Source organism: Sander vitreus, chromosome 18 (assembly GCF_031162955.1).
Source record: "Sander vitreus isolate 19-12246 chromosome 18, sanVit1, whole genome shotgun sequence".
Classification (NCBI taxonomy): Eukaryota; Metazoa; Chordata; class Actinopteri; order Perciformes; family Percidae; genus Sander; species Sander vitreus.
Window position 1 is genome coordinate 25,190,099 of NC_135872.1, and position 27,862 is coordinate 25,217,960.

At 39.0% G+C, this 27,862-nt stretch overlaps 1 protein-coding gene across 2 annotated transcripts; it reads left to right on the plus strand.

The window, feature by feature from the left end:
* The first annotated feature begins 1,959 nt into the window (after nt 1–1,959).
* On the plus strand, nt 1,960–27,478 carry meis2b (Meis homeobox 2b). Of its 2 annotated transcripts, XM_078274645.1 has the most exons (12): nt 1,966–2,204; nt 2,640–2,781; nt 2,908–2,958; nt 3,195–3,245; nt 3,426–3,572; nt 8,947–9,061; nt 18,879–19,018; nt 22,628–22,704; nt 25,594–25,663; nt 25,824–25,837; nt 25,977–26,062; nt 27,420–27,478. In XM_078274645.1, exons 1-12 carry the CDS (start codon nt 2,002–2,004, stop codon nt 27,476–27,478), a joined length of 1,155 nt encoding a protein of 384 aa, XP_078130771.1. In that variant the 5' UTR covers nt 1,966–2,001. The 2 variants fall into 2 exon arrangements, with proteins under 2 accessions (XP_078130772.1, XP_078130771.1); XM_078274646.1 differs by lacking the exon at nt 25,824–25,837 and having other exon boundaries at nt 1,960–2,204; nt 25,594–25,652; nt 25,973–26,062.
* The last annotated feature ends 384 nt before the right edge of the window (nt 27,479–27,862 follow it).

The following is a 27,862-nucleotide window of genomic DNA, read 5'->3' on the forward strand; positions in this document are numbered from 1 at the left end:
GACGCTAGTTCCCTAATGTTTCTGTCTTAGTGACAGATGGGAACGACAATTTTTGAAATTGGTTCAGTATTAAGCAAGACCGCTCGAGTCCGCAGCAGCAAAACAAGCTGGAATGTAACATAATAGGCAATTGCGCACCTTCAATTTACGTCCACTAAAAGTGCTTGTTTTGCCACTTTTTGCACAAATGATTATTCTTAGTGTCTGACAACATTATGGAAAGTAGGTCAATCTTTTTGTTGAAGAGTAAGATCCTTTTTTTTTAAACGTGAAACAGCCCCAAAATCGCTATCACCAAACCATCAGGCTTCATTTAAATAAACAGTGACTTTATCAATGCATGGGAAAATAGGGTCATGGTTGGAAAATACCAAAATACCCTTTAATATTATACAATGTAAAGTTTGAATTCATTAGAGAAGTCAGAACTGCATTATTCATGCAACAATAAACTTAAATGGACTGCATTCATAGCACTTTACTAGTCTCAACAACTACTCAAACTCTACAGGCACCATCACCACACATTCTGGTAGCTGAGGTTACCATACAAGGTGACACTTGCGGATCAGATAAACATTTATGCACATTCACACGCCTGATGGCACACCATTGGGAGCAATTTTGGGCGCAGTGTAGACTGCAGGGGCCAGGGATTGAACCGACGACCTTCTGATTGGCAGACAACTTTACCACCTGAGCCACAGCTGCCCCATATAACTTAACCATAAAGTGACATGATATTCACTGTTAGCAAGTTTCACGTTTTTCCAACTTATTCTTGGAAGACAGGAACTGTACATTGAAAATCTAACAATGCTTTAGACAAATGAGAGAGAGAGAGTGATACAAGAGACACATAGGTCACACACATATATATATATGTGTGTGTGTGTGTGTGTGTGTGTGTGTGTGTGTGTGTGTGTGTGTGTGTGTGTGTGTGTGTGTGTGTGTGTGTGTGTGTGTGTGTGTGTGTGTGTGTGTGTGTGAGAACGACCCCCTTAAAGGTTTAGTCGTCCAGGTTTATTTTGAAAGTAATGACCGGAAGACAATGTTTTAAAAAAAAACGTGTCAGTAGTCAGAGGCTGGTCGCACCCACACTGCTCCTCCACTTTCCGTCATCAGCGTGTTCTGCAGACTGTCGTCTAAGAGAGCGGTCCTATAAACAGCTGCCTTGCCGACCTGCAGACAGTGAGCGTGTCGCGCAGAGACATGGACATGAGGACACACTGAGTGCAGATGACTGAGCCGCGGACAGTCAGGGCATTCCTGTGATAGGAACAACTGATGCGCGGAATCGACATCATCAAACACTCACATCTGACAGATTATCACTAACACCCTTTAAAGAACTAAGAACACAGTTTGCCAGTTGCCAGTGCGCATTTTGGCCCTCGTGCCAACGGAAGGACCTATGCTTTTTTTTTTTTTATCACTTTGCATTGATTTCAGTCATTATTGATTTACCCCATGGCACAGAACAGAGCAGGATTATAATTCCCTTTGGATGTAAAAGTCATCGATTTTCCTACTCATCAACACCTAACTTTTCTGTACACGTCTGGAAATTGCGCACGAAGATGTCGCAAAGGGTAAATCTAATTTAACAGATTATTGTTGAATTTTGATTGTTCTTTGAAGAAAGGATACTCTTGATGAAGGTTACGTGAACGTTAGTTTTTCTAAATAAAAGGTGATGCTATAGCAAGAACAGAGTGCGAGACTTGCACAAGTTATTATTACATAGGCTACATGCAAATTATATGATCTGAATTCTTATGGAAAAAAAAGCTAATTAAGTAGCCGTGGTTTTAAACTATAAAGTATAAAGGTCGGATGCCTACATTGTCCTACTGAATACAACAAACACATTATAACAATATAATTGTCCCAGGTTTTCCGCTTATTAATTCTCTACTCCGCTTGTCCTCTCGACACATGCCCTAATGTCATCTTCAAATTTCACCCCAGTACGATGAGCTGGCTCTTTACGGAGGCGCGATGGACGGAGTCGGAGTCCCCACCTCCATGTACGGAGACCCGCACGCCCCCCGGCCCCTGCCCCAGGTCCACCACCTGAACCACGGGCCGCCTCCGCACCCGACGCAGCACTATGGAGCCCACGCGCCGCACAACATCATGCCCAGCAGTATGGGCAGCGCCGTCAACGACGCACTAAAGAGAGACAAGGACCAAATCTACGGGTATGGATACGAGTTTTTAAACAGAAAGATAAATATTCCGTTAAAAAATCTTGCATTTGTCTTTCTTTTTAAAAACCTTATTATTAATAATATAATCTGCTCATGGCATGATTGTTTTTTTTGCTGCTGCTGCTGCTGCTTGAAACGAGACGAAATACCTCAGTAGCATGGAGAATTGATTAAAATCTCTTAACAAGTTGTTTGCATTGGAAACATAAACAAAAATACTGAAGCGGCGCGTTTGTTCCCTTTCAGTTAAGTAGCAATAAGCAAATATTTGTCGTAGATTAAAAAGAGGTGTACTTTTGTTAAACTCACCAGCTTAATTTAAAATGTTATCTGCCGCTTTGATAGCCTACTGAATAGGCAATAGTTCATGTACAGGCCTAACAATGGCTATAGAATAAAATGGGCCTGTCTTTGCCTGTGTTGCAGCCACCCTTTATTTCCACTGTTGGCTCTGGTGTTTGAGAAGTGCGAGCTGGCGACCTGCACGCCCAGGGAGCCCGGGGTTGCGGGAGGAGACGTTTGCTCCTCCGACTCCTTCAATGAAGACATAGCCGTATTTGCAAAACAGGTAGAATCACAAACGTGTACTGAATTGAATACACTGAAAGTAAGGGAGCCAATTTGAATAAGAAGCAATGGCACGTGTGTAAGAAGCAGTAAAACACCAACTGAAGCATTTTCTTTCCCTCTTTAGATCCGCGCAGAGAAACCTTTATTTTCTTCCAACCCAGAGCTAGATAACTTGGTGAGCACTTCTTTCTTTCTCATTTAATTCTCCACTTTTTTTTCTTTTCTGTAATGTTTTTTCTCTCTGCCTGCACAGGGCAACCTACCTTAATGCCACATTTCTTCTTTTTTGTAATAAAACAAAAGTAATATTTGTATTATGTTGTTTATTAGCAAATGCACACAGTCATTATGATTATAGCACAATGGGTGTCTCTAAAACCATGTCATGTTCTGGTATCATGTATTTTTTAGATGATTCAAGCGATTCAAGTCCTACGATTTCATCTCCTGGAATTAGAAAAGGTAATATATATATATATTTATTTTTTATTTTTTATTTTTTTGATGCCTCAATGCCAAATCTAATCCACACCTTTTACCAACACTGTATTTAAACAACACTGATTATTATTATTATTTTATTTATTATTCTGGTGCTCAGCAAAAATTCTGAGAATCTAAATGAAAGACTGGATTTTGCAGGTTCATGAGCTCTGTGATAACTTCTGCCATCGGTACATCAGCTGCCTAAAAGGCAAAATGCCTATCGACTTGGTCATAGAGGACCGAGACATCTGCAAGTCGGACTTCGACGACCTCTCCGGATCCTCCACCAACCTCGCAGATCATGTGAGTCACCTGCCTGCTCTAAATTCATAAAAAAAAACTTTAATTGATTACCAGAAGAATTATTTTATTTTAATTTAAGAACTCAGAGAGTTGCTTGAAGAGTCCTGCGTTTATTCCCATTATTGAAAAGTTAACATACATCTGTTGTTAACCCACAAAAGTGGATAAAAGCTGCTGTATGCTGTAGACCACTAGTTATCAAACTGAGGTTTGGGGCCCAGCTAAGGGGTACAATAACTTTTATAAAACATGTTTTGCTTCAAAAAAAAACTTATCTCTATAAAAAACAATTCAGATAAAACAATCTGAGAAGAGAATAATTCAAATTAAACATGTGACTTGCAAGAAGACATTGCTTATTTTAAGGCTTCATAAGGCAAAAGGTTTGAGAATAACTACTGTAGACCAATGCATTTCTCAACAGGAGCCATTTAAAAAGATTTTTTTACTGGCAGTGCACATAGTGAATCTGAAAGGATGTTAGAGTTGAATTCCTTTAGCCTTTTAACATAAGACCTTTAAAATGATCTGATGAATCTCATAAAACAGGATGAAAGGTCTTTGGGTTTGGTGAGTTTTTGGTAGCATTAATGAAACCAAAGGCTGCTGTTGTTTGCTTTGATGGCGTCAGTCCTGTTAATGGTGCTGTACATAGCCCCAGCGGAAGACTGATTATTCTCAAAAGGGCTGTTTCTCTCTATATCTTAATATAGAGAGAAACAGCCCTTTTGAGAATAATCACAATATGGGCCATTGAGATATGTTTAAATCATATTTTGCCTGCAAATTAGACTTTGTTACTTATTTATCTATTGATTTGATATGAAGGTAGTCAGACATGATGATGGTGATCTTCATAACAAAGTGCAGCTGTACTGTGTTGGTTTTGGGCTTCAGTCCCTCTCAGCCTGGTATTTCTCAGCCAACAGGATTATTATAGCTAGAGTGCAGGGGCTCTTTGTCAGGCTGCCCCCCTGCTGTGAACTTTACACTGTCTCTTCCTATTTTTGGCACCTGTGTTCATTTACAAAAAAGCAAGTTCAGATGTTTCTAGTGGTTCAGCGTTACAGTGTAGAAGCAGCAGTGTTGGAGTATTGCTTTATTGACACATTGCTACAACAAATTAATTGGCTGTGTGTTGAAAACGAGAAAGCAGTTAACTATTATTCCCTTTGGATATGATGGAAGTTCCTTCATGAATTGTAGACTGTAAACTGACATTTAGTTTTACCATCTGTACTTCAATTATGTGTTCCAATGGGTCCCATGGATCGACTACTCTTATTATCTTATTATTAACATTAAGGAGCTTCATTGCTACAGATGGGTTCATGGAAGATTTTTAAAAATTTATAAATAGATTTTTGATATAATATAAAGTATACAGGTTGAAAACAAATCCTAAATTCGGTATAATAGATTTCAAGGCGATCATGGGCCATAAAAGGCTGATAAACCCTATCTGAAATGTTTTTAGTGTCATTTTTATCTTGCTAAGAGTGCATCCTTTAATATTTTGACTGTAAACTTTTCAAATGTGACTACTGGCTCAAAATATTGTCTGCAGCTTTTGTGAAAAATATCAGCATTGACTTCAATAACTTCATGAACATCTTTGTTCTTGAGAATGCAATTCTTAATATTCTTCCTTCTGCATTAAGCCACAAAACAAAGTTGACGTGTTTGTGTGTGTGTTGTGTGTGAGGCCACCAGTTAATATGACAGGACACTCTCCTGCTGTAATGCCTTCCTAATGACTGCTGCATAATGGATGTGCTTCTTTCCTCTGGGTACAAAGACATGCACAGCTGTGTAACGTACATGCAAGTTTACCACTGAGTGTACCACTATCTGTTTATCATTGACAAGGGCTAAAATGAGTGTGCATGAGTTTACACGTATGTCTACATTTAACCCTTGTGTTGTCTTCCCGTCGACCATGCAACTTTTTGTTTTTCAGGGTCGACATTTTGACGTTTTTGTCACTTTTATCCAAGTTTTTTTGTCACGTTTTCTGATGTTTTTATCAACTTTTTTCTGCGCCTTTTGACATTTTTGTGGGATTTTTCCTGCATTTTTGAAGCCTTTTCTGACATTTTTGTCACTTTTTTCAGCGTTCTTTTATCTCTTTTTTTTCAAATGCTATAAAATTGAATAAAACACCCAAATTCAATGAAAGTAGCGAACTGATCATTTATTTTACTTGTGAAGAGCGTTGTAGTGATCCATCTACGTTACTTTTTTTTGTTGAAAATTTGGTTGAAAGAAACACATTTCTGATGTAGAAACTTTTTGAAAATGGGTCAAATTTGACCCAAGGACAACAGGAGGGTAAAAAACAGACATTTGGTTTTGTTTGTTAGACTGGTTGTGTTTTTTGCATTCCATTGACACTGTAAAGGCTCATAGTTTGGACTGAAAGCACCTGATGTCTAACCCTTTGCTCCCTGCAAAAAAAATCCCAGTTGAAAAATGTTGTCTATTGAGACCTAACATTGTATTTTCTAAAAGGAAGTGGATATCTGGCAGCACGATTTTATTTCATCAGGTTCAAGAATTCTTCATTATTGTTGTCATTTTTTTCTTCTTTGATATTCCATAACCAAAGGAAACTGCACAGTGAACATAGCTACACATATCTCTATTGTCATAATTTTTGAAAAATATAAATAAATAAATAAAAATAAGTACATCTTAAAATTAAGACGGAATTGTTTTTTTAATGTGTACTGATATTTGGTAAATATATTATGACCATTTCCTCATCACAAAAAGCCACAGTTTTCTATTCTTAAAATCATCATCTAAAATTACATTTAGACCATCATGTGACATGTATATTTCATAGGGCTGTCAGCATTAACGCGTTAATTGCGTTGCGATTAAGGGCCGAGCATAATGCGTTAATTTTTTTTAATCGTATTAATCGCATGCCGCCATTTATTAATTTATTTTCACTTCACTCGGCTTTGCATCGTGCCTAACAGGCTACTATGTTGCCGTACTTCCTCGTAACACATCCTGCTGCTGCAGGAATAGCAACGCAGATTTCGGTGCCTCATTCTGGTGCCACTGATATGCCTGCACTTCTCTCGGATGCTCTGAAACAGACGTTACAGGCAACAGAAACATTGCTGCACATGACGCTAGTTAACACTATACTCGACAGCAGCTAACGTTAGCCTACCGCTAGCTAGTAGCTGGATTAAACACGGTTACAATGCTGACAGCTAACACTAAACGGTGTAAAGTTTGTCTGTATTTCACTGTAGAGGATTCCGACACCGGGATGTAACAATCTGCAGCTGCCGTTGTCGAAAAACATAGACGGTGCGTTCAATGGAACTGGTCATTTACAGCCTCGTGGTGCATTCACAGTTGTTGTTAAATGCCCTTTTCCCATCTAGTGGTTGTTTTTGTCATTCAACAGCTATTTACTAGTGAAATAAGTCATTGTTATAGTGATTAAATTATTATTAAACATTTAATTTTGACGATATGGCCTTAGCAATAAACAAGTCATTCTTTAATGTTGCCAACTGTTTAGTACCCTTCTTTTTTTTAAACTTTCTTAAAAAGTATTGGTTCAGGCACCGTTTTAAAAGTACCGCTTTAGCACCGGTATCCAAACCAAACAATACCCAACCCTAATATTGACTCTAGATTCAAATGTGTGACTTGATTAAATATATAATAAACAAATACAAATCTTAAAATCAAGTTCATAAAGTCATTTTCTTTGCATTCATTTGATTCCCAATCAAGATACACTGGTAAGAATTGCTTTCCATTGTTAATATGTACTTAAAAACAATTCTGAAATGCAAAATAATAGAATTTTAATCATGTGATAAAACATGCGATTAACTATAGAAATTCAATGATTAATCGTGATTAAGAAAATGTAATCGATTGACAGCACTAATATTTCATGAACGCTTTATTGACACCTATCACACTGGTTCAGTAAAAACTTTGTATCAACATCAGGCGATGCGATATTATGCATTTAATGCCTTTATTGGAGAGTAATAGGTTAAGAATTGATGGGAGAGAGATGACATGTAACAAAGATACGTGGTCTGAATCAAAAAAACGATGTTACTATACATGCTCAGCACTTTAAAAGCAGAGGCCACCTGCAGATTTTACAGATCTCTTTAATCCCTAAATTAAACCCAAAACCAAAAGTCAGTTCTATAGAATTTACTTCCAAATTAAGCCTGTGTCTAATTTAAAGATCTATGTGGCAGAGTGGGAGTTAAACTTATATGTACTGTACCTGAAAAGTTACAGTAACTGTTTATCCACAGTTGTCCTAAATCCTCCTTAAGCTAGACTGCTCTGGTTTCTCTGGAACATCAGTCATGAGTCTGTAGGTAATTGTCTTCTTTGTTACAATAGCTGGCAGAAATGGTTTATAATAATCAATAATAACCAGTTTGACCTGATTTTGCTGAACAAACATCCCTTCAGTCACAATATTTGCCATGTTGGGAAAAACAAAGTTTGTGTACATTTTGATATTGGTCTTTACCCTAATTTGCTGCTGGTCTGGAAAACCATGAAAGTAAAAGAGAAACTGTATAAGGCAAACATGCATGTGTGCATAATGTTTGGTAGAATTCTCTTCATCTGTGTACATCTCATACACATGTGGGTCCTTGGCTATACACTATCCTCCATTCCTTTTAATTGGGTTTTAACAGATGGGATGTTGGAAATAAGACCTTCATTAGCTTGATAAACGTGGACACACATGGCGCCTCTTTATGTAGCTGTGTGTACTTAGGAGTTGTAATTATTGGGTGGCCGGATAAGAAAAGAGGGGCCATCATTGAGAGGCCTTATTCACACTGGGCCATTGTCCCAGCGCTTCTTGTTGTCATCTGTTGAGCTCTTCATCTAATCACCATCCGGCAAACAGCTGACGCAGAGAGGCTGAAGAGGGAGCTCTGCTGTTTGGTTTGGTCTTGTGGCTGTCTGAGTGGCCAGGCCAATCGGCCCAATAAATACAGGGTTTCCTCCCAACACAGGTCATAGTAACAGCCAGGACACAGGAGGGTCCACATGCTGCAGGGTTACTAAACTGTCTTCTAAACTTCTGCTGCTAGTCTTGTTGCAACTATATTTAAATCTCCCTCTTGGACAGAATGGTAATTGTTCTTGATCACATTTTTTACTACTTGGTTGCTGCCTTACTCTGCTAATCATGCCACGCAGCTGTCTTTGTGTCTTTGTGAATTTGCTTAATGGACCTCATACTGGACCTACTGGATCTTTCTCATCTATTTTTTCCTCTCTCCTCTCATCTTCTCCTCTGTTTCCTTATTTCCTGTCCCCTGGTTTGCGGACCTCTTCCTTACCTTTTCAGAACCCCGCATCCTGGAGAGACATGGATGACACCCACTCCATGCCCTCTGTCGGCACCCCGGGACCGTCCAGCGGAGGACATGTCTCTCAGAGTGGCGACAACACCAGTGAACTTGGTAAGAGCACTCGCAGGCCTCCTGCTTCCTTTTTCAAATCAAAGCTTTGACTTTCTTGTGACCCCTTTCTGAGGCATGGGCACTGGTGACTGAGGGGGATCCTTTCAAGAAAGTTCATTCATGTATTTAATCTAATCATGTTGTTTTAATTGCTTGATGAAAACAGATAATCTCAGTTTAGTGAGGACTGCTCTTGCAGGTATTTACCCCTTAACTGTTACCCTTTTATGCATCAATTTGCAAATGAAAAATGTGCCCAACAAATTTCTTCTGTTATTCTGAGTAATGTTTGCTAAAAACCAGTTGCTTCAGTGAATTACTAAGCAGTTTGGTTTTTAAATTAACTATATATTTGTGAGCCATGAGGGCTTTGGGCTGAGTGCTACCGACATGGTAGGAAAGTTTGAAAGTATTTAGAGACAGTACAGAGACTGTAGCTATCACTAAGGACAGTGAGGTCATGTCCTTAATATCTTTTCCTTTGAAGCTTGGAGTTTTAGCAACGTAGTGGTGTGCCACATAGAAAAAATGCATGGTGAATCCTGGGCCACGTTCAACCCTGAAGAAACGTTGCAACATGTTTTTTAAAACTGAAATGGGGGTGCGAACACCGTATGCCAAGTGCTCTGCTTTTTTATTACCACGTCTCTGCTGATTGGATATCACCTGTGACACAGCCAATATACAACAGACACACCCACCAAACGAGAGAAAACATACTGTATCTCAAAGCTGTTTCACACCGTTCCAAGGAAAAATGTCATTCAACCAGGAAACTGTAGCAAAATGGTACACACCATTTTGAGATTGTAGCCAGGGGCACGCCCTGGCTACAGGCTTGATTAAACATGGAATTATGGGAGTTGTAGTTTTCATTGTTAAACACCATCGCCGATTAGAATGCATCTGTTCAGGGACGAGTTTACCCATTCAAGTTTCATTCACGATAACATTTAGTAACATGTATTCATCTCATTCTAACTCTTTCTGTGACATTGTATAATTTACAATTACTCTGGAATGTATCATCTGTGTTCTAGTAACTAGAGGAGTAACTAAAGGACGCCACTGACAGGCGACTAAAAAAACATCCCGTGTCATTAAAAAAAAATTAAAGATTTCTCTGGGTTTGAAAATTGTTAAAAACATTTGGTATAGTACACAACTAAACAAAATAAATAACATAGGTAGGCCTATAGTCGTTTTTTAGCCGCATTTTAAACATTTTAATGCGGAAATATTACATATTGTACCTTTAAGAGACAAACTCACAACAAATGACAAACACATTGACAAACTTGACAACAACAAATTTGTTGACAGTAAATAAAATATACAATAAACAATGTACATAGGGCATTTAAGGTTGATTTTCCAATGTAACTGTGGTTCCTCACTTTTACGGTCAGTGTGTGTTCTCAATTACAGGTCACTTAGCGCTGATAAAGTGATCATCTGAGTTTACTCTAGTTGTCTACTGTTATTATCTGCTCTGATGCCATCTAGCCCTTGTCCTTCTTGTGGTCCCCTGGTGTTCCTGCACTTAATGTGATTTCTGATGTGCTAATTGGAGGCTATAAGGGTTTTATGGCTTGTTTTTGTTTTTCTCCCCTTTGGGCACAGTAAAAATAGAATGGAATTCAAAGCAACTTTCCACCCTCTGCACATTAGGCATCAAGGACCAGACCTTTGCTGAGAACAATAGGAGGATGCTTTGCAAGACAAGAGAAATTAACAGGATAAAGAGACAATCAGAAAAAGACTCTTAAAAATGATATTTGCTTCTCAACTTCACCTGAGATACACACAGCATGAAATGATTGTTTTGTAACTCTTAATTCAACCATTAAGTATCCAGAAATTGTATGTTGAGACGAGCTAAGAAAGGCCACAGCGTAAATAGCTTCTTTTCTCTAAGCTATTTTTAAACATCAGTGGGGGAAAACCCAAGGTCCATGCCCTTTTGACCTGGGAGAGAATGCATAGGGGATGGGAGTGCAGAATGCCCCCTGTAGGGATGTAAGGACAGAGTACTTTATGTATGAGGAACAAAGGAAAGGAAGAAGGCAGAATGATCAGAGCTGTGGCTGCTGCTGCAGGATCTGCTGCATGCTACCTGTTGCTTCTGCCCGGGCCTTTCTGCCTTGTTTCCAATCTATTCTCATGCCAGTGAAGAGTCAAACACACGACCTGAAAGGATAGTAAGGACAGTTAATGGCGTTTCATGTTCATTTCAGATTAAATTCAATTCAATTTTACATTCAATTCAATTTTCCTTTTAAGATTATGTTCATATGCAACTATTCTGCATTAGTTTTTATAGACTAATAAAAAGATTGATCTTGATCTTTCTAACACCAGCCTACCAGGTTGTGCTCCTTCTCCCAAATTGTGTGCCTTTGCCCAACTATCACCTGCAATTCCACAACGTTTCCTCACTGTTGATATTTTAAACTTCAGGAAATATCACAGTTGAACCCTGTCTGCTACAACATAAAAGTATACCCTACTAATTTGCCTTGCCATAACATTTTGGACGAGACATACCGTAATTCCTCAAATAAAAACCGGGGCCTTTATTTACCTGAACTGCAGAAGGTACCAGGCTTTTAATTTGAAGCAGGCTTTTGTTAGAGGCAGGCCTTTATTTCTAATTCCATCTGTTTGATAGGTATAATTGTTTTAAATAAACTGTTTTAAATGAAAAGCCATAGCATTCCAGTGGACAGAGTTCATTCATTAAGAAATATTTGCAAAAATATCACCACAACAACAGCCAGAAGGGCGACAAAGCAATTTGGGTCAGAATTAATCAAACACCACCATTGTGTCAATTTGAACCCTGTAAATGTACCGGGTATTTATTTCAAATACAGATACTATGGTATTGCTGGTAGATTACAATAAGAGCATACAGTAGTTGCGTGTTTGCAGCACACCAGTATCTGATTAACGTTACAGACGGCAGCTCTATTTGTTTCTAGCTCCAGGCTAACTTTTTTCCTCCCACTTCCAGCTAGCTAGCTGTTCTCTGCTCTTGTCGGCTAATCTTGTCAACTCATCCTTCTGTTTCTTCCAGTATCGGATCCTCCTGGGGTCAATGTCGAAATGTCTTGCAGCTTTTTCACCCGAGTTTTCCTTTGCATACTTTAAATTCTCTGCTAGCACTAAATGAGACCCGTGTTACATCCAATGTAGCTACTGCCATCTATTGGTACCTGTATGTTACTACAAACTACACTTGGCTGAGCAACACATACAGCCGCATTGACTAAAATACCAGTAGGACAATAATACTTTACATGAGTACCATAATCCAGAAAAACAAAGTGTGGAAAAAAAGCATGAATATATTGTTGAATCTGTTAAATTAAATTGGTAGAAATGTACATTACGATGAACTTGAATTTTATTTTTACCTAATATTATATGAAAGGCACTTAGATTATCCACACTATCAGAGGCTCGGCTTTTAATTGAAAGGAATTACGGTAACTGCTTCCTGGATTATGTTCACTGTCAATGGAAATAACGCTGTGCTTTGAAGCCAATTGGACATAGCGGCCAAACAGTGGAATTACAACTTCCATGTCCGCCACGTGATGCCATGGAGCCCAAAAATACTTTTCCCTATAGATTTACATGGCGAAACAGACGTCTTTAAATCAGAGGGAAAATGTTTCAAAATTGAAAAATCAGCCAATCTGGTTTGTTTGTTTTATGTTTAACCAAGATCACAGTCTTTAAGCTAAAGTGCTTTTAGCTGGATAAAAGTAACCAAACATTGTAGGAATAACAGGGAAAGTGTCAGCAGTAAATATGTAGGGACACATTCTTTCCAAAAACTCAAAGTTTCTGTTGTTGCCAAATTGATGCAATACAATTATTTTGATGAGGCATTGTCTACTTATGATAAATGATGAAAGGATTTTCACAGCTGCAAAGCGAAATATGTTACCTTGTTGAGCAAAATGAGAAGAGAATATGCTTTGCTACAAATCTTATTCATTTAGTTATTTATTACAATTTGTCTATATGAATTTATCCCAAACACAATAGAAGAATTCAATTTAAAATCTTGTGGAAGTATCCTCCAGGTTGGGCTATAGACAGAACCCTATTCAAAGTGATTCAAAGACTATAACATTGTGACTGAGTGCAACAACAGAAAGTCAGATCAAACATAGATAGAGAAATTACAAATGACAAAGATGATCATTAGGTTTTCAAAACTCCAGAATGATTAGGAAAGTTTAAAATTGAATGACAATCCAATAGAACACAGGAAGTGATTGTGTGGTCCTCATGATAGTGAGATGTCATTAGTAATGCTTCCATGGTCTGATGAAACCTTTTAAAATTAGCTGTCACTAAAGTGGTTGTGATGTGGCTTCCAGCCCTGGCTAACCACAGGTAGATGATCCATACAATATGTGGCTGGTGGTTTGTGTCATGGCTGCCTCCACCTCTGGAAGCTCCTCAGGTTTTGGTTGTTGCCTTGTAAGCTGTGTGATATGCAGGGGCTCTCTTTAGCTCAACCCCCAGGGGGAATGCTGTTGGCTACAGCAAAAGGGGCTGAGCTCTCCAAGGGATGTTTGAAAGGGGGAGGACAAGGGGAAGCTTGAATGTCCATCACAAAGACCCAAATAAAACAAAAGGCAGTGGGAGTGACGCAGACATATCCTGCACACTTGTGTTGAGAAAATGAGTGTGAGGAACAGGTTGCATCTTTTTGTCACATCAAAAGCCTGGAGTCTGAAGTCAGGAATGTGGTGAGGTAGACGTGTTGACATGCCAGTGACATCACAGCTTCACTGTGACTGTGGGCTACTCTCTCTTTAGCATCTGTCATGCTTTGGATGTCAGAAATATTTTACAAAGGGAAGCGAAAGAGATAAATGCTGGATTTCTGCTCTCACAGAAAAAAATAATTGTTTACTTGATAACAAATGATCACATTTTTTATTTTGTGTTCCGAAAATTGTGCATATTTTACTATTTGAGGGTCGATTCACCTGGATTACAAATAGTTAATTTTTTTTTATGTATCTCTAGAGGTATCTACAAATGTAACATCTATGTAAATGTAATGTATGCACATTTCGTATGATATTCTACGAAACTAGGTGACTGCAGGCTGGTCACGTGACGCCGGCTACAGAGCTCCATGATGCCAAGCAAAAGTTGGTAGTTGTGTTAGGCCGCTACAGAGCACCAGGACGCCAGCTACAGAGCTCCGTCATATTAGAGGCAATTGGTAGTTGTTGTTAGCTGCCAACAGGTGACTTTGAGCCGAATACAGGCACCGCCAGATGACGGTCCTTTCAAGGGCCGTGGCAGTTGAGTTTGGCCAATGAAAAGTGAGCGTCATGTGGCGACAACAGTGTCAGTTTGACAGACATCCAACTGTCCTTCTGTTATTGCAGATGTGTTATTGCAAGTGAAACTGGACTTACAGCTGTACATCACTGCAATTCACTGCTGCTGCAGAATGAAACACTGATGAATGAAAGTGCAAATCAGATTCAGTTACTTTTTAATCGAAGGTCGAAGGTTTCAGGTTATAACGTGAAAAGCATGTTGTTATAACAGCAAACGTTTCATGTTATAATGTAATACTGATACCATTTTCTTGCCATACAGCAATATGCTTCTGTAAGTTTGACATCTGAAATCAATCCAAACTTAATGCTATCTCTTCCCTTTTCCATAAGTGGGTTAGAGATTAGGTTGAATAGAAAACATTTTGCACCTCCCCTATGTGTAGCAATGATGTTTAGGCAACATCTTTTGTTTTGTTAATGACCCTCCTGTTGCTGCTGTCTGGTAAAAGTAGGAAGCTAAAAGCTTGAAGACCTCTTTAAAAAACTCTTGAAAAATCACAGAAACTTTAACCTCACTAAAGATCATTGAATGTTATTCACACAATTAATCAAGGCAGACATTATAGATTATAGATTTATTGGACTATAATCTAGGAAAATAATTCAATACATTTGATGAAATGTAATCACTGTAAAAAAGAAAAAGCATTGCAGTTAATGCAGTATTCAAATACAAAAATGACAGCACCCTATTACCTTGACGACAAAGCTAATGAACATGTTGATGAATACACAAATAGTCTTTAGACAATCACATTAGCGTGTGTGTGTGTGTGTGTGTGTGTGTGTGTGTGTGTGTGTGTGTGTGTGTGTTAAAATAGGTGTACTCATGATGTGAAAATTGTCATAACAATGCTACACTTTGTGCCCTTGTTTGAGTATGCTGCTTCATCCAGTGCAGTTTTTGCAAATAATATACTAAGAACATATAAAAAGTGTTTGCTGCTAATTACTGGCATTAAAATAGTAATTGGTTATAGAATGCGCTACTGGAAAAAGTAAAACATGTTATTATAATGAATTAACCGTCAACACTGTTCTTCATATTGGTCATTGGTAAAAAAAAAAAAAATACAAAAAACAGTAACCTCTTGACTCTGTGCATTCCATCATCGTATATGAGGCAAATGACAATCTATCAATTGGTAACAGCAAATGTTACACTGCCCACATCCATTCAATGGCATTGTTTACATTATAAATTACTATATATCCAACATCACTAAACCAGTGTTTGGCTTAATGTGACAACACACTGAATAAGTACTGATTGCATTCCCTTGGCAATGACTTTGGGGGGCAAAGCTACTGAAGGAGCACTTACATGAAGGATGTATTTGTTTGGGTGTTGAGCTCAAATATCAACAATCTTTCTCCAGAATGGTTGACTCCACCTTTAAGTGAGAAAATCTATATTTTTTAATTGTTATTTTACGAACCAATCTTTTAAAACCAAAAAAGGATGGCTTCTTAGGTAAAATATTGATTGATATTGTGCTAAAAGCTGACAAGCCTGCTGTGTTTTCACGTTTGCCCAAATTACATTTTTACGTACTAGGCTGTAGCCTACTTGAGTCAGGTGCACTTCACCATTAATGTCATAAATTACAACTGCAAATGGTCACCTTCAAACAGCTTAAAGAGTTGAATCTCCCATCAACAGCTTCTAATTGTCATGTTCACTTTCTCACATGCAGGATTAGTCATGTCTTGGAAACCTTCCAGACTACTCCATTTAGAGATGTGTATCATGTCTAATAAGGGGAGGAGCCCCAAAGTGTCACTGATGATGGATCACGCCCTGCTCAACTCATTAGACAGGCACTGGTTTTGCATCACTGATGCAAAACCAGCTGCTGGGAGAGTTGCAATCAGTTCTGCTAGCTGCTAGCTGCTCTGCTCTGCTAGCTGCTCTGCACTGTCTTATGAAAACGTCATCCACCGACTACATCAACAGCATTAAAGTTACAGAAAGCAGAGGCTATGGAGGAGGAGATGAGAGAGAAAATAAAACTACATTACATGTGCATTAACAGTATTGGGGAAATTGATAATTAGAATACAGAATACATCAATAAGTATTTAATCAATGACTAAATGAAATTAAAAATAATACAACAGTAATGAAGGAGACTGTATACATACAAAATGATTGGTACTATAACTTTCTGTACGCCACAAATCTCTCTAAGTAAGAGGCTAGGTATAGTATTTGGTCCAGCTTCCAATGTTATACTACCACCTTAGGCAAATGTTGCAAAGATGGAGATTTCTGCAGTGTGTGAATGCAGGAAGGAGCATAATAGAAACGAAAAATAAACAGTTAAGGCTGAGTTGGAATGTCCTAAATAGTTTACATAGGTATAAGTCTCTAACAACACGTAATTGAGCAGCAGAGGTAGAAGGGGCTAGAAAGGAAGACTCTTTATATCTTAGGGTGCTGTTTTGTGTGTGTGTGTGTGTGTGTGTGTGTGTGTGTGTGTGTGTGTGTGTGTGTGTGTTTCTTCTTAGCCCCAGGGCAATACTCCAGCCACCCCTGCGGTATTGCCCTCCATCTACCCCCTCTCATCTACTGCGCAGACACTGGCAGGCAAAGAAAGAGACAAGAGGGGGCGGGGGCATGGGAGACTTGCACGGGTGTATGACTTTGAGACTGCACCGTCACACACTGGTTAGATTGGCCGAGTTGCCGGGGAACAGTCAGTAACGATTAGTGTAGCAGAAGATCTGCCCTGCGGCTTTCCCCTCTCTGGAGCAGAAGAAAGAGGGATGAGGAGAGCAGAGGAGGTGGACTAGGGTGGGGTGTCAAGGATGGGGTTTGAGGGGGAGAACAGTGTGCCTTACTTAGATATAATTAGGCAGAGCGAGTCCTCTTTTCCTCTTTTTTTTGTCTTTCTTTCTCACTCTGTCTTTCTCTCTAACTTTTTTTTTATTTTTGAACTGTAGCTTCATAATCTGATGCTTTAAAATACTACAGTACCACTCAAATATAAAACTCAAGTCTTTGTTTATTATTAAAGCTGCTCTTTGATTTCTCATTTTATATTAAATAGACTTGCTCTTTTTCTTTAATAGAGATGCACCAGTCTTATCAGTTATATCAAGTAGGTCTTGAAAAATAGTCATACATTTTCTTTTAAATTATTGATGTTAATTTTGCTAGATTACTATAGACTGATAATTAGACTGAATTGTCATTGTGGTTTGGAAGGAAGATGACATGCCTATTCTTGATCTCGAACTTTCCACCATCTGAGGTAACATTTGCCTAGAAAGATGTGATTTAATCGACAGGCTGAAGAGAGGTGTAAGACTAAACACAGTGAAAAGTAGTGAACAAAGGCAGTGTGAACCCTGTACTCTGACTGTGACACAGAGCTGGACACCATCCGTCAAAAATCCCACAACCCCCAGAGCCTACGACCGAAGAACACATCCTTTTTAATGTCAATATTCATTAGCTGAAATATTTATGCATGAATATGGCTCATATAGGCGCATTTGATTGATGCATCTCTAAAAACAAAAAGACATGCTAGTGCAAATCTTAAGAAAAGTAGGGTTCCTGTCACGCCTCGGGGGAGGAGTCACTCAGATGCATTATTCACATGCCCTCCAGGCAAGCTTTCAAGGCTTCTCTGCCTCAAGGGCAAGAAAAATAACCACCACTGTTAAAAGTAAATCATCTCGCGTGATGCACAATTAATGGCAAAGAGGGAGAGGCAGCGGATGGCCCCTTGTTGTTGCAAATGGAGTGAGGTATCTACCAGGGGCTGAAAGGAAGCTTCTTGCCATGATCCATGGCAGCTTCCTGCTGGAATCAAGCGGGGATGCTGGTAATGGCAGGATCCATAGCCTGATATGAAATCCAACACTGCTGTTGTAAGTCGGGGGGGAGTCAATCAATGAACACATGGAAACCCACCCATTTACACCCCCTACATTCTGCCTCAGTACCCCAAATGAACGGCATGTTTCCTACTTCAAACAGCCCAAGGTTTGATGTTATTGGGTTCATACTTCATTCACAGGCTAGGTTTTTGTTTTGTTATCCTCTTTTTAGTTATAAGAAAACGTTTAGTCTTATTTCATACAGTGGTCACATATAAATATCAGTACATAGCACTGAGTCCGACAGCAGTTTGAACGTTCATTATTTTATTTCAGGCACACAGCTCCTGCAGTCATTACCGCATGTCAAACGCGTGGCTTGGATTGAATTAATAGCTCTTGTTTTTATTGAGCTCCCACACTACAAAACTCCTCTTCATTATCCAATGGCCAGGGAGTCAAGCGAGGTGAAAGCAAGAATCTTGTGCTGCTGTGCCACATAGGAAAAACCTTCCTCTGTCTGCCCTTTAGCGGCACATTTTCACGGAGGAGAATGAGGGCCACACTAAAGCTAACGTCACTCCTCTTGTCTCTGATTGCAGGAGATGCTCTCGACAACAGCCTGGCATCACCAGGCACAGGAGACGAGGATGACCAAGACAAGAAAAGGCAGAAGAAACGAGGCATTTTCCCCAAAGTAGCAACAAATATAATGAGAGCATGGCTCTTCCAGCACCTTACGGTAAGGGAATTTACCATGGATCCTGTTAAATTGCTTTTCAAAGCAACATCTAGCTGTGGCTTTTAATAGATGTCAAACTTTTGCAGGACGCAAATGTTCCCTTAAAACAAGTTTCTTCCTGAGACTATTTTGCAGAGCCACCGTTGCTGCCTCCGAAGCATAGTGCCACAAGACAATTGTGATTGGTTTACAGAAATGCAGACAGCCCAGAGCGTTTTTTTCTCATATCCCAGAATATATCTGTGGTGTAGCCAGACCTTACTCCACAGCGCTGTGCCTCAGTTGTTTAGTTTGTAAAAGGCCCATACAGCTCCTGTACTCGGAGTAATCCCTTCCTTTCCAAAGCGCACCTTTAGATTTGAAAAAAAGATGAAAAAGGAGGATAATTGAATTATCCCCTCTCTGTTCCCCATTCCCTTTCAGGCCTAATTTGTTAAGCACAAGTGTTTGCCATGGCAGGATGTGTCTATGAAAAGTGTGCAAGGGGACTTTGGCCTCTGAAAGGCCTATTGCAACACCCAAGCGATCAAGCATTCATCAGTCGTTGAGGGTGTGAAAAGAGCGGGATTATGTTTTGTCAGACGTTGCAGTGTGAGGCCCGCTGGTAGGCCGTTGGGAGGGGGGGTGTTTCTATCCACAACTAGCTGTAGCCTCCTGCTTTTGTTGTCCGTTTGGAAGACCCTTAAAAGATCCCCTTCTGTGGAAGCTATAGAGAAAGCAGCTGTGAAAGGTTTTAATTCATTATATTATTCATTATTGGACCATTAGCCTGGTCGTAACTGTTCCTGCATCTGTGACCATGAAGTGCTTTAAACGTAATCAGTAAAATCTTAAAATTAACCCTAAAACTTACTGCTGACCAAAATAGGCTGTAGTGATATGATCTTGTCTTCAAGTATTTGTTAAAAGCCAAGCAGCTTTGTTTTGTACTAGCTGAAAGCGTGAGATTGTTTTTTGGCTTCACCCTGAATATAATAAATTGCAATAATCTAACCAAGATGATTTTAAAGTTTTGCCTAGCACAGTTGTTGTTTTGATAATTTTTCCTGGTTATTTGTGCTTCGCCCATAAAAGTAAGTAGTCTGAAGAATGAGAATATTGAATGAACGTCTGAAATCTGATGTCATCAGGGCACTGCCGCCATCTTGTGTTTTCAATGTGATTTGTGACACTATTAGCGTTTACAGTTTTTCTCAATCGCTTTAGCACAATGGTCGAATGACTATTAAACTTTGTCAAACTATATGACTATTTACGTATATGAACATTAGGTCAGTCGTCATTTGTCATTGCTTTGGCACAAAATGCATTGAGTAAGCCTTGCAGATCAAAATAGTTTGCATTAATTTGCTATGGAATCATATTATTATCAAATGCAATTATAAACATGTTTTGTGTAAATCCCTATACATGCAAAATAGAGCAACCAACAATCACAATAACCTGTCACATATATATTAGATACATAATAGGTATGTGGTTTTGTTGTAAACGTTTTTAGATTAATAGAATTTGGCTATATGGGGAACAATTCAATTTCCTCTAAATTTAGAGCAACCAAATGCAAACAGGTGACAGGTGAGGATATCACAGCAGATTGTTGTAGGGGGTGGCATAACCAAAAGTTTTTCCCTCGTGCATTGCAATGGAGGATATCAGGTGTGATGTCGATAAAATGTTGGCCAGAAAGAGTGGAGAGATTGGATGACTCTTGAGGTTGATACATTTTCTGAATATTTTTTTTTTTTCAGTTCCTGATAATTTTGCTGTTGTATATCTTTTTTTCTGAACAAGCTTCCTTTGTGTATTTGTGGTTGACTGGTGTGTACAGTACATATATTGAGCAAGTATAGTGTGGGCCATGGCTGACATCAATACTATTCAGCTGCCTGAATATACAATGTTAGCAACTGGACAATATTACAGAGGGTAATTATCACCCTGTTAGAGTACACTGTCATTTGACAAGATGTTTTGCATTTTGACTGTCTTGGTCTTAGCAATGATAAAGGAACCTTTTGTTTTGATGGCAATGATTTATTCATTGATGGATTTATTTACATTTGAAACAGGAGTTCATTATTTTGATTGAGTAATCACCTTTAGCAGCTTACTTAGAGTGATGTGCTGAATGTACCACGTGGTGTAAGGATTGTACTTAGAGTTTTGAAAATTGTAAGTTTGTTTCAGTAAATGTGCCAAAGCAATTGAGAAAAACTGTAAATGTACTTAATTTTTTTCATGCTCATCTGTTATTGGTCAAAACACGTAATGTGATGCTGCAAGAGAGGACGTCCTCCCTAACCAATCAAGATTGACATCCAATTGGTCCAATGATAATTTCCATCCAATTGGCAATTAGGATCTGGCAGTGAGGCGATAGATTCATACGTTAACATAATACAACCGTGGATTCAAACAGTAGCATATTAGAAAATAAGTTATAACATACAAATTACAAACTAGCCTTCTTTTAAACACTTTACTAAAAATAGATTTTAAGCTAATTTGTGAGCTAATAGTAAGAATGGACTGTGGGACAAAATTAGATCATTGATCTTTTGGTTGATGATTTTTTAGCCTGTAATAAAAGAGGGATCAATACATGGTTTTCTTTGAGTGATCATTTACTGAATCAACACAAGACTCCCTCTGGTGAACATCATGTCATGGAGTTTGGTCACATGTGAAATGGAGACTGTAGAGGGATGGACAGGAGGGATTTATTTTTCTTTTGTTTGTCTGTGATATAGAGCTTTGATGTAAGGGCAAAGTTTAGAGTAATCTGTCACTTGTCTGTTGTATGTGTGTGTGTATCCATATCAACATTTGTGTGTGCATTTTTGCACCTGGTGTCACTATTGTTATATATGTGGCTGTGTGTGTGTGTGTGTATGTGTGTGTGTACACACTTAGCCTGAAAGGCAGTTTAAAAATGAAGTGCTTGGAAGCTCATCCTTCACCGATGACCACAGGAGGCGGCTGACAGCAGCAGAATGGGGACTGTCCCGCGACCCTGCTCAAGGGGTACAAGGATCACCTCTGTCTACCATCTGCCGCCCTCATCTTACTGTCACACACACACACACACACACACACACACACACACACACACACACACACACACACACACACACACACACACACACACACACACACACACTTTCACACACAGAGCCAGTGAAGGAATCAAGGACAAGGAGATGGAGCAAGACGGGGAGGGGTTAAGGGGGGACAGGGGACCTAACCTTATCGAGGCCCCAAACAAAAGCCACCATTGTCCCTCTTTATATCCCACCCGATCGGTCGTCAAACAATGTGAAATAATGTCAAATACTGTCACACAATGGCACGCACTTTTGGCATGAAGTGTTTACGGGGCCAAACTGTGGTCAGCCTTTGTTTTTCCAACTTGTGCACTCACTTCCAGGAGTGGGAGAGCCAGCACAGAATATGATTACACTTCCTCAGTGGGAGTTTTACTTTATAGTACAAGAGCCTGCACTAAAAGTCAAATTGGCCCTATATGCCCCTAAATGAAAGCCAGCTGTTTTTGTCTCAAGCCTTGACATTTATTAATTGAATGTTCTATACTTTTGTCACTCACAGCACCCATACCCCTCAGAGGAACAGAAAAAGCAGCTAGCACAAGACACAGGCCTCACCATCCTTCAAGTGAACAACTGGTAAGTCACTCTAATGTCAGATTTGACTGCTCTCATATCCACGTGTACACGCACAATCTGTCTCTTTGGTATGTAAAATACATTTTAGAAATACATTTTACTTGACTTTAGATCTTAAACCTTAGTCTTGACTATGAGTCATGGAGTCATAATTAAGTCAAACCAAACAAACATATTTTGTCGGATTTAGCGTGGCCATCAAAAATAGATGTTCAAACAGCTGCTTAAAATGATATAAAAGATGAGCTCCTTATAATTTAGGATCTTGGCTCATGATTTAGCCCTTTTTCAGTATGAAAGTAATTCAACTGTTTGATGTTCATCCATCAGTTTATTTGTGTTGAGTTTATACATATTAAACCCAAGCAGCACTACTGTGCACTGCAAGCGCGTACACATATGTAGCATGTCAAGACGTACAAAAAAGGTCATGGGAGCCAGGAAGTCCGCCATTTTGAATTGAATGTTCAAAATTAGCACATGTCGTACTTTAACGAACTCCTCCTAGAGATTTCATCCGATCGACTTCAAATTTGGTCTGTGCCATCTTAAGACGTTAAAGATGAAATATTATTAAAAGAAAAACTTTTCGTCATAGGGCATGGCCGTGGCGGGGCGGCCATTTTGTCACTTCGCCATCGAAACAGGAAGTGGGTGTAAACTTGAGTGTACATTGTCCAGTTGGCTCGAAACTTTTCAGGATTCATAAGAGTCTAATCCTGACGAAATATACATGCCGATATTGGCTCAAAGTCATAGCGCCCCCTAGTGGCAACAGGAAGTAGACCTAAAAGTCAAGGTGCTATACTTTAACGACCTACTCCTAGAGATTTCATCCGATGGACTTCAAATTTGGTCTGTACCATTGCAACACCTTAAAGATGAAAAGTTATTAAAAAGGCGTGGCGGCCATTTTGACTGTTTAGCGATGAACGAGAAAGTGGCTGTAACTACAGTGTACATTGTCATATCTGTTTGAAATTTCCCACAATCAACAAGAGTCCAGGCCTGAGGACATATACAGGCCAATATTGACTTTTGGTCATAGCGCCCCCCCGCTGGCAACAGGAAATCAGCCTTATATGACAAACATCATCTGATTTACATGAAACTATACTTTAACCACGCCCATGTACTCAGACCACGCCCCCTTGTATGGCTTTTGAACAGTTTAAGGTAGAGTCTTGTGTGAGGTATCATTGAACTCAGCAGAGAGTTCCTTTTTGATTGGTGATGTTTGACCCGCCTCCTATGCGTTAGCCACACCCCTTTTCATAACTAATGACCCGTTTGATGTAGAGTCTTGTGTGAGGTATCATTGAATTCAGCAGAGAGTTTGTTTGTCATTGGTCATGTTTGTCCCGCCCCCTATGTTTAAGCCACGCCCCTTTCACAACTGGTGACCCGTTTCTTGTACACTATTGTGTGAGGAATCATTGAACTCAACAGAGAGTTCCGTTTTCATTGGTCATGGTTTGGCCCGCCCTCTATGCTTAGGCCATACCCCATTTCACAGCTAATGAACGTATGTATGACGTAGAGTCTTGTGTGAGGTATCATTGAACTCAACAGAGAGTTCCTTATTCATTTGTGATGGTTTGGCCCGCGCCCCTATGCTTAAGCCACGCCCCCTTTTATAACTGGTGACCCGTTTAAGGTAGAGTCTTATGTGAGGTATCAATGAACTCAGCAGAGACTTCCTTTTTTTATTGGTAAAGGTTTGCCACAACCCCTATGCTTTGGCCACGCCCTCTTTCACAGCTAATGAACTGTATGAGGTAGTTTGTGTGAGGTATCATTGAACTCAGCAGGGAGTTCAGTTTTCATTGGTGACGATTTGCAGTGTCTGAGTGCAAGGAGTGGCGTCCGCCAGTAACCCTGATGCATGCAGAGGCACGAGGGCCCGTCCAATGCTGCTTGCAGCTTTAATTGTTTTTGTATTTGCTTATTTTACATACATAGATAATTAAGAAATTTTGTTACAGTCTGTAAATAAACAGTTGTACAAGTGGTAACATGCTATGGCATATGGCATTATTTAGATTTAAGGAGAGACACCAAAGTTTATCATTTTTAATCATTCATTGGTTTATTTAAAACAGTGTACAATAAATATATAATATATATAATAAGTCTGTTTGGTGGATGTATTAATGGCAAAACATTGGCAAAGCAGTTAGCCTCATCACAGCCTAAGGCTACAGGGCTAAACCCAAATCAATAAAATAGGACTTTCTCCCAACGCCTCAGATTATGTCGATAAGAATAAACTACATTATTATTTTAGACCCTGGAGACACAGGGGTTGAGTTCTTCGAAAGCTGCTCAATAAAATTGACAGTTTTTGTAAATGCCAGATATTTTAGATGATGAATGGGGCATCTTTCTTTTGAAAGAATTACAAGTAGACCAGGTCAGGGAACAGGTCAGGGTGGGACAAAAAATGTAAGAATAAACATTTTCTAATGTGACAATACTTTTTCTTTTTTGTTTTCAGCATTTTCAGAAAAATTCGGAGCTCTGTTTTTACTAATTTTACTAATGATCTAGTTGATTCCCTTATATAATCTGCACAACAGATTTAGACTTGAAAAATCTTTGTACTATTGTAACTCAAAGCTTACTTAGATTATTTCACCTTCTTTAGTTAACTAAAAAGGCTGCGGAATACTGTCAACAGCCCAGAAAAAAAACAAGAAATTGACCCTTAAGTTTATATTTTATCACATATTCCAAGGTCAGGAATGCTAAACTATTAAAAAAAAAAAAAAAAATGATTTTGGTACATACTAGGTGTGGAAGCAGAATTAGTTTTTTCATTCATGCTTTATCTTCACTCTTTTGCCTGTTTATCAAATAGTTCATATGATATTGCTCTTTTTTTTCCAGGTTTATCAATGCAAGGAGGAGAATAGTCCAGCCTATGATTGACCAGTCCAACAGAGCAGGTAAAACTGCAGTTTATTTAGTGTTCAGTGTACTAAACAGTTTCTTCCATTCTATCAAATGATCAGGTGAAACTAAATGCAAACTGTACTGCCTTACTAATATCACTTTTTGCAGCTACAGAGACAGGAGTTAAAGACAGTATGAAAAGTGAGAAAGATTATATATCAGAGGAGCCAACCATAAGGCTTTTGGAGTATGGATTGCATGAAGGAGGTGAAGAATGAGGAGGTGGCTTTGTGTGCAGCATGTTTGGGTTAACAGCAAGTGATTGTAGAACTCTGGGTTGCTCACTCTGACAATCTTTCTTCTGCTCTCACAGTGAGTCAGGGAACAGCTTACAGTCCGGATGGCCAGCCAATGGGAGGATTTGTTCTTGATGGGCAGCAGCACATGGGTCTCCGACCTGGAGGTGAGCAATCTCTCATTCTTTATTGAACCATCAAGGGCAAAATCTCTATAATCATTTTCTGGTTGTGAGTTTTAAACAATTAAAAGAGAGGAATGCTGAAAGCGCTCTTTTAAGCACTTTTTTTCATACAGTAATGTGCCATGTAGGATTTATATATTGTTATGTATGTCTGTTTCTGTATAGCATCACCATAAGGCAACAGTTTGTGATTGGTCATTTCAAATGTTGATCATAAGACCTTCTAAAAATCAAAGCTTTACTACAATGATTTGTCTGAAAGTGCAAGTTAAACCTAATCATCCTCGCTTACAGTTGTCTAGGAAAGCAGTTTGTAGAATAACCACACTTAGTGCGTGGAAACAATCCTTCCTCTGTTTTAAGAAGCATGTTGGTGTGATCACTCTGAGGGTAAGTTGTGCTTTGGCTGATGTGTTTTGGCCCAATAGTCTTGGAGAAAAGTGGAGAAGGTCAAAGAATAGACAGAAACCAGCTACAGTGTTTCATAAAGAGAAACTGATTTTAATTAATCAGTGAAACGGCACATTAAACATACAAATAAAACAAATCTGATTAGGTTGTTTATTTTCAAGGATTTTTACAGAACTCAGAATTACCTATAAAGATAGTTTCCTACCAGACTTTGTGCCTTAGTTTCAGAGTTGCAAGATTCACTATGACATAATGCAAATATACTTTTTTTTAAATGACTTTTAATGAATGATGAAATGTAGTGCCTATTGAAAATGTTCCTGAACGGGCCTCCAGTATTGCTGCTTGCAACTTTCTCAAGAACTGAATCCAAACGACCTCATACACGACACTGCGCTTCCTTGGGTCCTGAGCAATACACCTGCAACACATAGTTGTGCCGCATAGCTAACAGCTAGCTATTTGGGACAAGGCTATTTTCAGGAACAAACTTGTTCATTCCATAAGTTACATTGCTGATGCTTGAAATGTTTGAGTTTGCCACAATGTCTACAAACATCTCCGGTCTTTCCGATCTCTCTTCTTCATCTGTTTGCCCCTGCTTCCAGTCTTTGTTAAACTAGACTAAACCTGTATTTGTACTGGAAACGGAGATGAAATTGTTCCTTAAAGTAAAATAACAGACACAGACGCTTTGCTACATACAATACTTGTTCACATGATATCTAAAGAACAAGTTAGAATTGTATTTATACCACCTTTAACTTTGTGATAAAGGCACTTTTATCCTCTATGTTAGCATCAAAGCTGAAACTAGTACATACACTTTTGCTTGCTAGCAGCTGTAAATAATAGTGGTCTGTAAGAGTTCTACCAGATTCTGAGTAGTCTGTTATCTTGTTGGTTTTGTTTTTACTCCTCATTCCAGGGCCAATGGGTAGCATGGGCATGAACATGGGCATGGACGGGCAATGGCACTACATGTAAATCCACTTCACTGAGGCAAACCTGAAAAACACTGGTAAAGTAAGTAGTCCAGTCGTTGTATGTCTTCATTTGTAACAAAAAACCAATTTCACCATTCCCCCACTTTCTCCTCTGCTCCTCACTCATATTTCTATTCTATTCTTCCCATTCTTTACCAATCCAATCTAGACGGGAAAATGTCTTTGCGACCTGATGTTTGCTGGAGGGACTTTCATGTTAATGCAATACATATAGTCATAAATATCTATTCACAATATCAATGTTTGCGTTTGTCTTCCGGGTTTTATTTTAAGGCAACATACAGTAGCCTGTGAACTTCTTTGCATTTAATTCTTAAAGGATAACTCCGGTTTATTAGAACTTTGGTTTTGTCTTAATGGTTTT

Excerpts from the sequence above, each read along its gene's own strand:
- meis2b (XM_078274645.1), top strand. The coding sequence starts at position 2,002 with ATGGACGGAGTCGGAGTCCCCACCTCCATGTACGGAGACCCGCACGCC. Across the intron at positions 2,782-2,907 it reads TAGCCGTATTTGCAAAACAG|ATCCGCGCAGAGAAACCTTT; the intron begins GTAGAATCACAA and ends TTCCCTCTTTAG. Across the intron at positions 3,246-3,425 it reads ATCTCCTGGAATTAGAAAAG|GTTCATGAGCTCTGTGATAA; the intron begins GTAATATATATA and ends TGGATTTTGCAG.